Source organism: Juglans microcarpa x Juglans regia, chromosome 7S (assembly GCF_004785595.1).
Source record: "Juglans microcarpa x Juglans regia isolate MS1-56 chromosome 7S, Jm3101_v1.0, whole genome shotgun sequence".
NCBI lineage: Eukaryota > Viridiplantae > Streptophyta > Magnoliopsida > Fagales > Juglandaceae > Juglans > Juglans microcarpa x Juglans regia.
The window spans coordinates 17,842,984-17,854,788 of NC_054607.1; the positions used below are offsets into that span (position 1 = coordinate 17,842,984).

Sequence of the window (11,805 nt, forward strand, 5' to 3'; positions counted from 1 at the left end):
ATAAGTCACTTTTGTTTTTGTCCTGTTAAGATATATACTTCTTATAACACGTTTGAAATATATGCTTTTTGAAAAGAGTCTCTCACGACTTTTTAAGTAGCGGAGTATAAGGCTTCGTTTGTAAATATAATTCATCTCAACTCATTATTATAATTTTTTTAAATCTCAACATAAAATATAATAAATAATTCAAAATTTTCAAATCTCAAAACAATAATAATAAATAATATTCTAATAATATTTTATCAACTCAACTCACTTCAACATCTAAACGTACTCTAAAACTTTTTTTTAAAAAAAAAAAAGAATTTGTGTAGGTATGGGATTGGAAAAAGAATAATTTTATTTTAAATTTTTACATCATTTAAATAATATAATTTGATTTAAAAACTAAATTTAAAAATTTAATTTATATAGAGGATATAAATCTCACTTTAAAAAAAGTGAACTTCAGTAATAAAAAGAGTGAATACTATGAAGGAAATTGAAGAAACCAACCGAATGACAACTCAAGCTTAGCTGTCACCAGATTTTGTGCCTTTCAATAATAGTAATTTTTGTAATTATTAAATAAAAATAAATTTAAAAATATTAAAAAAAATAACATAAATAATAAATAAATAGTAGTAAATAATAAACCTATCATAGTTTTAAAATGCCTAAAATTAAGGCTCTCGGGTTGTGTCAAGATACCGAACATGAATAGAAATCTTGTGAGTTCAAAATAGAAATTTATGCAGTGTAAATTCTCTATAGATACAACGCGAATGTGGGGTCTTTTGCGTCGTAAAAAGGGAAAAAAAAAAAAGAATGTAACTGGAGCTTTTTTACGAGATTGCATCCTTCGACGTTGATAGATGCTGTCTGTCGAGTCAATTTGTGCGTCAAATATTCGCAACGAGAGATTTTTAAAACCTGTCCATTTGAGAGTCCAACTACGTTTCGTAAGTGAGTTGAGATGATATATAAATAATAATAATAAAAATAATAAAATATTAAATAATAATAAAAATATATGAAAAATAATAATAAAATATTAAATAATTATGAATTAATTTTACTATCCAAATATAATAGTCTATTATATTAAGATGAGTTGAGTTGAGTTATGAATAATAATATTTAATAGGTCCCATTAAAATGAGTTTAACTTTTTGAAGTTGAGATAAATTTAATTTTTTAGATTGAAATGTATAAAGTAAGTTGAGATGAGTTGAAAGTTGAAAGTTGGATAATAAGATGAGATGCGATAACTTTAGATGAAAGTTAAGAATTGAATAAAATATTATTATAATATTATTTTTTATATTAATTATTTATTATATTTTGTATAAAAATTTGATAAAATTGTAATAGTGAGATGAGATGAGATAAAACCTGTCAACGTCGTGTTTCGTACGTCTTTTAGCCAAATTCCAGCAATTTAAGTCTTTAGAACTGGGCCTGCGAAATTGAGGAGAAGACAACTGGGAGAGTGTGACCTTTGGGTCTGTGAGTTTCTGATGCTAAAGTTAGTATTATCTTTTAGAAGTTTGTAAATAATGAAATAGTCTAAGGATTAGAAAGTATTTTTTGTACCTGAGAGTTGCTATTTATACTAGGAGTCTGAGTGACAGATTTCCATGGAGTCCATGCCCTCTTACTGTTCCTTTTGACAGAGTCCTTTAATCGACGTGGTTCCCGATTTACCTTACCTTGCTGGCGTCCTTGGTGGTCCGTCAATGTCTCCTTATTAAAGGATTAGGGTCCCCTTTACTTTTCCCAATTATGCGAACAAGTATTTAAGGCTGGATGTTATTCGAGAGATCTTCAGGATAATGAGTCACATCTCCTTGTAGTACGCTCCCTTATGGAGATTGCGTCCAGGGGGTCTACCTGTGGACCGGGCCGAAAAGTCTATTTATTCTGGGCTGGGCCTTCATTTCTCATTCCCTTAGTAGTCATTCTCAGCCTGTTGAGATGGAGGAGGAAAAACTTATTACAAAATCGTTTCTATATCCAAACTGGGCCTAACTTTTTTATAGGAAGTTGAAAAAGTAGTGAGTCTTATTAATGGTTGGTTTGACATGAGTTGAGTTTGATTCAACAACCAAACCTTAACGTTTTTAATGTGTAAAAATTATTAGATATTCAATTTTAAAATATGAATGATGTAGTAGTTTGATCCTATCTCAATATGTTATATAAATAAAATTTTAATATAAATATCAATTTTAATTGGAGAAATGATATTTGTAGTTTTAAAGGTTCAAGTTTCGTACACTTTATTTGAAAAAGTGGATAAATTTGAGACTACATAAATTCTATTGTTTTAAAAAAATATATGCGAAACTTACATATTCTATAAATGTATTTAACATTACTCTTTAATTGATATAATATTTTAAGACTGAATAAAAATATCACATATTTGTACTTTAAGAATATTATCTTTCGTAAGAAGATCAAATTTTCAGCACGTTCAAAGTGATGCAAGAGAATGAGTCTCAGACTCTTAAACAAAGAAAATAGGTTAGGCACTTTCTTTAGATTTTTTTTTTTTTTTTTTAATGAAAAATGTACTAATATTCTTTTTCTTGCTTCTTTCTTCTTTCTCTATATTACTTTTGTTTTGATTTTTTTTTCATATATTTTTTTTATATTTTTAAACATTTAAAAAAAATCACAATATTATTAAAAAATATTTTATTAATCATTAAAAAAAAAAAATTGTCGACGTAAAATGATGGTACTACTAGTGGGTCGTCCAACATTTACTATTGGACGTAGCGCTAGTTAGAAATTTGTTATTTTTTTTTTCTTTTTATTTTTTTAACATTCATAATTATTAATAAAAAAATAAATAATTTCACTAATAATTATTTTCAAAAATAAAAAAAATTAAAATAAATTTGAACTAACATATTCCATAAAAAAAAAAAAAAAAAAAAAAACTCTCGACCGATATAATTTTCCGTTACTTTAACTCAGTGGCTTGAATGCTTCGAAAAGGACAAGCTAAAGATAAAACAAAAGGTATATTTATATAACGCTTCCAATCGATCACCGACGCATGCAGCAGAGCAAAAGTCATGCATGTGGTGCCACGCAATGTTTGTCCCCTAGCACGACTTCGAGCCTTTTGACGATGTTTCTATGAAAATGGGAAAGAAGAAACCAACAATTCTTATCCTTGTTTTGATTTTCCACGATAAATGTTTGACTGATGGAGACGTGAAACGCGTAGGAATTAAACTTTATGTGTCCTCGTACTCTTTTAATAATCACCAATGATCTACTTTATAATTTCTGACACTATAATTTGTCTTCAAAATTTAAATTTTTAAGATGTATTGTATTATATGTATTTTTAATTTTATATACAATATTTATTTTATTAATTTTATTTTAAAATTCTAATTCTAATTTAACATATTAATAACTGACACGTAACGAAGTAAATATTTTATTAAATATAGTTAGTATTTTATTTAAGATAACTGATTATTTTACATAGTATCAATATAGAATATAGAGGTTATGTGATTGAATTCTAATTCTATACTCTATCGCACTTAATTAAATATATTACACGTGGGCCAAACTCTCATTCATGCGATTAAGAGATTTCAGATATAAATTATATAACAAAATCTATATTTTCTATCAGTTTAAATTTTTAGAACAAATGATAATTTTACATGATAAACCAGGCAATGAACAGTAAATTTTTTATATTGTTTGATTCGAATGCTGTAAAACAGAGTATGTGTTTTTATCATTTATGTGAAATGTGTTAATTATATTAGATCAAATATTTAGATTAATTCAATTTACTTATATTAAACAGCTCGTAACAAGTTAAAACAAATTATGTTTGAATAATTCAAGGTTTATTAGATCATTACGTGAATAACATGACACATTTTGTTTATATAATCAAATTATTTTCTTTAATCAGATAATTCATATCCATACCTGAGCATGATACCAATCTGCCCATCATTTCGATGGATTATTACTGTGTAATAAATATTATTAGGGAAGATAATATCAAATGAATAATTTAATTATATAATTATCATATTAATTAATTTAATTATTAAATTAAGAGATTTAATTTGTAAAGATGCACTTTATTTTATGTTAATATAATTTTTTTGATGAATAAGGATTAATATTTTATATTAAATCCCAAGAATAACAAAGATGACAATTTTATTTATTTATTTATTTTTATATCATATATGATATTTATTATGAGAAATATTTTAACTACAAAGAGATTCTATAAAAATAAATTTATAAATTGATATGATACGTGACATTGTAAAGCTACATTTATTATAAAACAAATCTAACTTATTACATCAAACTATATTAAACTTTATTTTTATGAAATTTGTTTGTGACTATATCACTTATATTTTTATTAGGTAGTGTTATAGGAATCGATAATTCAATCAAAAAATTCAACCGACAAATATAAATATATATTTTTATTTTCTTTAAATTATTTTTATATATTTATAAATATTTTTTAAAAATAAAAATATCAATTTATTAGTATTGACTTCCTTAATCATTAAGTAAATAAATATTAATCAATCACTAGCATTTTTTTATTATAGAAAAGAAAAAAACAAAATCACAATCAGTTTATTTGTGGTGCAAATTGATTTCAAGACTTCCAAATTAAGTGCAGACTTGTATTTAAATTTGAACAAAATCAAATGAGTAGGATATCTATTGAAATCTTCCTCGAAATGAGGTGGTTATAAATGTTAAAAAAAAACAAAAAATGTTAATCAATAATTATATTTATATATAATTTTACCATCCACCATTTCATTCATGACAAAAGATCTTATCACCTATATAATGTATTTGGAATTTTTTAATTTATTATTATTATTTTAAGTTTTTTTTAATATATTTTATTTTTTTAAAAATAATAAGTAAAAATAATTAAAAAGATTAATAAATAAATGTTGAGAGATAATAAGCATGCGTGGAACTTTGATTGACAATTTATATATTATATTATCTGGAAGAATTTTGTTATATACAAGTAAATTTACATATTAATCTGCGTATAAATGTTATTACCTTCATATTCTAAATTTAAATTAACATTATTTTTAATAAAATCTATTTTTTAACTAATCATATTGAATAAGTACACGATTTAGTACGTATAATCGTTTATAATTAAATTTTTCCTTATCTGAAAATAGTTGGAAACCGGCTAATGCTTTTCTGCTGATGTGACATTGAGAAGGCCCTCTCTCCAGAGTTGTCAAAAAACAAAACAAAAACTTGTCACAGGTTTTAAATACTTGTAATGGGATGTTTTGGACTCAATCAAGCATCAGACATAGAAAGAAGCCAGACACGATACTCTCCTTACGGACCCCGATTTGTCTGTTTCTGTTCTTGTGTCTGTGCCCCCAGCTTTTCTGGATTCGTGCGACGGACATGCCAATCGTTTTGGGACAGTCTGTGGAGTGAGAAATGATCTTAAATGAATTGTAAAAAATATTATTTGAATATAATTTATTATTATTATTATTATTATGAAATTTTAAAAAAATAAAATAGAGAAATGATAGAGAATGAGATGTTGAAGATTTTTTCGAAGATGAGTATAATTTAAGATAAAATTATATGAAAAACAAGCAAGCCCGAAAACCTGCCATCATCACGATTCTCCGTACCCATACTTTTCACAAGTCAGTGTCGCTGCAAATAACAAGCCAGGAAAGTGGAATCAACAATATCAATATCATCCAGCGAAATAAAGGGTACTAGGATTATCATTGATTATCCTAAATATATCATGATCATCACGTGCTTTAGATAAAAAAAAAAATATTTGATAGTTCCAAAATAATTCTGTCACAAAATGCCATACCATTAAAATTGCTTATGTTAAATGTAATGGAATAATGTGATAAGGATGAGAGTACCATATGTCCATATTCCGGAAGTACCGAATAATTACTCCTGATCTATAACCATTCTAACAAAACAGCAAGTTGAGAAATTGCATTGGCTATACGGTATACCTCATTTCTCTTCCAAAAGAAGAGATGTGCAGGAAAGAAGGGATGACAGCTCCTCCTCATTAGCCAAACCAAAGCCTTGCCATCTTATTCTACCAAATTTGTCGAGAAGAAACATATATCTGCAGAGTGAAAATGGCAACAAATGGAAGTTTGTAAATTAATAACTTCATCTGGCTCTCCACTAAATAAGCTAGGCAATGGAAATATTTTGTACCCGGTGAGAAGGTTCAGAATTTTCAGATCTTTTCGGAAGTAATAATGGTCACCAAATGAATATACAACTTGCTTCTGAACTGCATCCTTCCCTCCATAATTAGATTTCTTCATCATCCGAAGCAGCAGCTGCTTAATAGGGTTCCAGCATAAAAACCAAGAGTCTATAAATGACACCTGCGAGAAAAAAAAAAAAAAGAAAAAGGTCATTGATGATCTAAATATTTGAAGTTGTCCACTATAAATTACTAGAGCATCCTGAACATAACAAGAAGACATGCAATTTATTATATCCTAATGTTTGATACTTGTTAACTAAAACCAATGAAAATGTTTGTCACTTAAAATACATTTCTATTCATTAATAATGCACCCTTGTATCTCATCTTGAATGAGCCAACCATGTAAGAGTCTACCTGGAATATTTTGCTTACAAAGTTTTTTGGACAATTAACTTTGCTTCCAAAGTTTCTATTAATATATTTTTTTTTCCAAAGAAACTGGCTGCAGTAGAATGGTAGTGTCAAAATGGGTCTTTAAACAAGCCTTTATAAGTGTTTGCACTCTGCATTACAGGAATCCTCTCTACTGGTGTTATTTTGGATGTTTAATTGCTTCAATCATATTGCTGCTTTAATATTCTGATCATTAAGTCTGTTTGCAAAGTTGTACAGATTGTATGCAGGAAAGAAAACCTAATGAACATAGCAACCAGTTCATGCGCACAAGTGACAATTTGATTGAGAATATACGGTCACTATCCAACAACTCCATTGAGAAACAAGGGAAAAAAATGTGGACATAACAACTCTGGCACTTAAGTCTTGCAAAACATCTATTTTTTTTACGAAATGAATAATTTCATTAATGAGAACAATAAGCATAGCCTATGTACACAAGACATATACAAGAGTTGTCAATTGTCCTCATTGCCATCAGGACCACTAACAACTGATACAAGAAAGTCGTGGACACTTGGTCCACTAAAATCTATCGCCATTGACCATTTAAATAAAGTGTTAAGGACAACCAAGGGTGGTGGCTCAACGGTCCTGGGTTACTCCCATGTGGTTTGGCATATACTAGGTCTTGGATTCAACCCGAATATGGATTCACTTTAGACTATTAGTATTAGCAGCCTAAGGATACATTGCATTCCCTAGTAAGGTTGGGATCTAGGCTATGGTTCTAACTCAACTTGAGGGAGCGTTTGCACTTCCCACCATCTAGGCCCAATTCCTAGCAGGTAGGGTGCTATTATGATCATGCCCAGGTAGGGGGTGCCACCTCTGGTTGCTCCCTCCTACCCAAATTGAGTGTTAAGAAAGAAGACTCTAAGCTCATCCATTGTCTACTCATGATCTATGAAGCTTCTATCATTTATTTCTCTCCAAAGGCACCACATAAGGCATAAAGGGGCCATCTTTCATTTTGAAGTAGTTTGTGGATTGCTATGTAAGACCGTCCAATTTGCTAGAAAGTCAACCAACCTTGTAGGCATCACCCATGCTAATCCCACCCTCTCAAAGAAGTTGTCCCATATGGTTCTGGCTACCTTGCAGTGTAGAAGCAGGTGATCAACAGTATCCCCATACCTTTTGCACATGCAACACCATTTCTTCACAATGATTCAACATTTTCTAAGTTGCTATGATAAGAATCTTCCCCAAGGAAGCTGCCCAAACAAAAAAAGCTGTTTTTAGAGGCGCCTTAGTCTTCCAAACACTCCTCCAGGGAAAATCATTAGTACAAGAATGGTCCGGGCCTCGTAGAACTAATGGACGGTGAATTTTCTTTTGTTTTTTAGGAGCGCCAGAGAACCTATTCTACATCCACCCCCCCCCCTCCCCTTCTTCCCATTCAAGTGGAGTATAATAAATTATAGAACTCTCTGAAAGCATCAACTTCCCGGTCTTGTGCTGTCTTGGAAAAGCTGACATTCCAAGAAGGAATACCACTGGAAAGTCCCAGAAGATAAGCTATTGATGCCTCTTGCACTCTCGCAATCCCATACACTTCAGGAAAGCTTCCTTGAGGACTCTCTCCACACCATAAATCATGCCAGAATTTTATTTTACATCCGTCACCACCACAAAGCGAGCATCTTGAGAGAAAACCTCTCGTCCTCTTCTTATATGCTTCCACAACCCCACCCCATGTGAACCTTGCATCTCAAGCACCATCCACCCCAAGCCCCACCAAACTTTGAGTCAATTATAGCCTTCCACAAAGCCTCCCTTCCTTGTTGGTAGTGTGACAACCATCTCCCCACTAGAGTTTGGTTGAAAACCAGCAAGTTGCAAACTCCCAACCCTCCCCCCTGAGATCAAAGCATAACTTTGCCCAATTCAAAAAGTTAAATTTGAACTCATCTTCTATCCCTCCCCCATAAACATTCACGTCCTAGCTTTCTCTATATATTTGATTCGCCATGCTTGTGGGGAGCAGAAATAAGGAGCAAAAAGAAATACATATACATATATAAAATATAATTCTCCTGGCTGTGAGCTAAAATATGACTTTCCACATATTGCCATCAGAATATACAGTATTCATGGGAAGGCTTCAGGTTTTCAGCATGCTTAACCAGATGGTGAAGGGAAGTAATTGGAGTAATTAGAGAGCCAACAAGCCCTTGCTTCTTCTCAGAAACTCTTTTTGCACATTTATATGCAACTTTAAAAACAGATGGTAAAAACATTAACTGAGCTATACTTGCATTCAACAGAAACTTAGACTGACCTCCTGAATCTACAAAGATTGGAAAAGAGAACTTGGGTACAATAGATACAAAGATGAAGGGATCATATTCTGGATTAGATCTCACTGATCTTACAAAACCTGCAATGTTGGCTATTGTCCCTCAAATACAGGGAGAAGTTATTGAATGAATCATATATATAAAGCTTTATACCTCATATAGCCGAACATCATCTGAATTTCTGTAAGTATCTAGAAAAGGTCCACTCCAAGAATCAATCATTGCCTGTCAAGGAAATAACAATGAATTGTAGCAGCAACAGCAAGATAAAAGAAATTAAAAATGCCAACCAACCAATTCTCCCCCTTGATTATTAATAAAAAATTTATTAGAGAACAAACAAAGGAGTAAGTACCCCGACCAACCAAGTCAATTTTCGGAGATATAGGATCTGGGCAATTCTAGGCTTTGGCTTAAAAAGAAGAAGAGGGAATTAGTTCATTCATTGATACTTTAGTTAGACAACTTAATTAGTGGAGTTACATAAAACACAATCAAGTGAGAGAGAGAACTGAACCATTATGGGTTAAGTACATAACCGGTCCCTAGATTTTACAGTCATCCTTTTGCTCCACAAGTTATGAGTTTAATAATTTTGATCCTTAAAGTGGTAACTATTCTCAATTAAGACCCTCTGTCAGATTTCCGTTAGAAAAAACGTGATATGTCATGCATTGAAAATTACTCAAAAAAATTCTAAAATTAGGTAAAAACTGAAAAAATAGAGATAGCCTATGCAACCATATATTCATCAATCACTAAACATATCACATGCCTTTCCTCCATATTAAAAGGTATCATACAAAACATCAAGAGTAAGAAGCATATCCAACTTGTTGCATTCACTAACAACAAGAAACAACAACTAGAATTTGGTGCAGCACCTGCTATATTCGTGCACTGCACAAGAGTAGGTAAAGTTCTATACCTGGGAATTTGCTCGGAATGAGAGACATATCAAAGTTGCCTTTGGGACGGCTGCTTTGTCAGCAGCAACCATATCTCCATTGGAAGTGATGGGGAGCTTCAATGTTTTACCATCAGAGTAGTTCACTTCTAAGCCAGGAAACTTCATGGCTGCCACTGCAGGAATTATAATTTTATTTGCCGTTGCAATCTGCATACCACACATAGGATCAAACTAGGCATATTACTCGCACCAAAAAAATGAACTCTCTGGCTATCTCAGCACACTCTGTCATCATCCCATGTACGCTACAGAAAGTGATTTTGAAATCCTTTCAAATCTAATATACGACCACATTATTCCACCTCTACCCCTACACCTATACACCATACAAACCATTCCTTCAAGCAAACGGATAATTATTCTGAACAAAATTTTTATTAGCCCAGCAGAAGGTATGGAATTGTGTGCTCTCTACGTACCTTACCACCATGTTGATTGAGCTCTGAAATATCCGCAAAGTATCCCCTGTTCATCTCATCTGCACTGTCCTAAATCACATTAGCAATTACTTAAAGAACTTCCACATAGAAAGAGTCTCTAAGTAGAAATAATTAGAAACAGGAGACTCACAGTCGAGCACGCTCTTTCTCGATTGCCGCCTTGTTTCCCAGCTACAGTTAAAAGTTTTTTTTAATCAAAAAGAAAGAAAGAAAAACACAATTGAAGTGTTAGCTACTGTAAGAAAATGACGAGAAAACGAAAAAAAAATTTAGCTTCTTTAGTTGTCTTGATTTTACATTATTTAAAAAAACAAACGACAAAAGAAAAGAAACATGACGATGCCTGGTAAATGTCGAAGAAGCGAATGGAGGACGCTCGAGCCAAATGCTGTGAAGGAAGCAGGAAGAGCTTCTCTTGGTGCCTCGAAAGCCGAGCACTGAGCACCGAAGATCGGGGTATCAATCGCTTCAAACTCTGCATCGTTGCGTTTGGGTGGGTAGTGAGGTGATCACAGAGAGGTGAATTTCGCCTCTCTCTCTTTCTCTCTCTCTCTCTCTCTCCGTGAGAACCCTGCGACGGAGAACTGTACTCTGAACTATAGTCTATCTCCTGCAAAGTGCAAACTGGGGTTCGCATATGGCTTGGCTCAGGCAACACTACCATGACAGTATGGGCCTATTTCTCATAAAATGGAAAGGTTCAGTATGTTTGTATTTGGGCTGGACGTTTCTATTTGAAAGCAAAGTGGGCTTATGTGTTAATGGATTACTTGGTGGGTCAAATTTTCTGATCATTCATTTTCTCTTTTGTAGACATGTTTTATTTTAGAGAAATTTTACATAGAAATCTTACACCACACATTTCCACCTAATCAATATGTAATTTGTTATTTTTGTCATTCTATCTTAATGCTTAAATATGTGTGTTTAAATTAGAAGGGCAAAAATGACAAATCATATGTTGGTTAGGTGAATGTGTGTAATGTAAGCCTTCCTTGTAAATAGTGGTAAAAACTTTTCGGTCCGGACCGGACTGAAATGCTTAATGGTCGGTTTTGGTCCTAGTTGTATGGAGATTTCGGGAATAAGTCCGGTCTAGGGGTGGGGCTTTTTCACCCAGGACCAGACTAGACCGACCGTATTATATTTTAAATATATATATTTTTTTATAAATTATATATATTATTTTATATAGTAGTTGTATAAATAAATTATATAATTTTTATCTAACCTATCACCATTGATAATATAAAATGTTAAAATATATAATTATTAACATGCTATCAATTAACTAATATATCATATGACTCATGATAAATCATAAATTTATAATATTATATGCAAAGATACATATTCTATTTTTTTTTCTTTTAT

General features: G+C 31.5%; 1 protein-coding gene across 4 annotated transcripts; it reads right to left on the minus strand.

Annotated features, from left to right (window-relative positions):
* Positions 1 to 1,355: 1,355 nt before the first annotated feature.
* LOC121241176 lies at positions 1,356 to 11,087 on the minus strand. 4 transcript variants are annotated; one of them, XR_005935676.1, is made up of 9 exons: positions 10,775 to 11,087; positions 10,562 to 10,602; positions 10,411 to 10,474; positions 9,950 to 10,138; positions 9,175 to 9,246; positions 6,262 to 6,437; positions 6,048 to 6,166; positions 5,647 to 5,721; positions 1,356 to 1,371 (listed from the first exon to the last, which is right to left on the minus strand). XR_005935676.1 is itself a non-coding variant. In XM_041138831.1 (7 exons), the coding sequence occupies exons 3-7, from the start codon at positions 10,462 to 10,464 to the stop codon at positions 6,049 to 6,051; spliced, it is 609 nt and encodes a 202-aa protein (XP_040994765.1). In that variant the 5' UTR covers positions 10,465 to 10,469; positions 10,562 to 10,602; positions 10,775 to 11,087; the 3' UTR covers positions 5,873 to 6,048. The 4 variants fall into 4 exon arrangements, 3 of the variants coding, with proteins under 3 accessions (XP_040994765.1, XP_040994766.1, XP_040994764.1); XM_041138831.1 differs by lacking the exons at positions 1,356 to 1,371; positions 5,647 to 5,721 and having other exon boundaries at positions 5,873 to 6,166; positions 10,411 to 10,469; XM_041138832.1 differs by lacking the exons at positions 1,356 to 1,371; positions 5,647 to 5,721 and having other exon boundaries at positions 5,873 to 6,166; positions 10,411 to 10,479.
* Between the last annotated feature and the right edge of the window lie 718 nt (positions 11,088 to 11,805).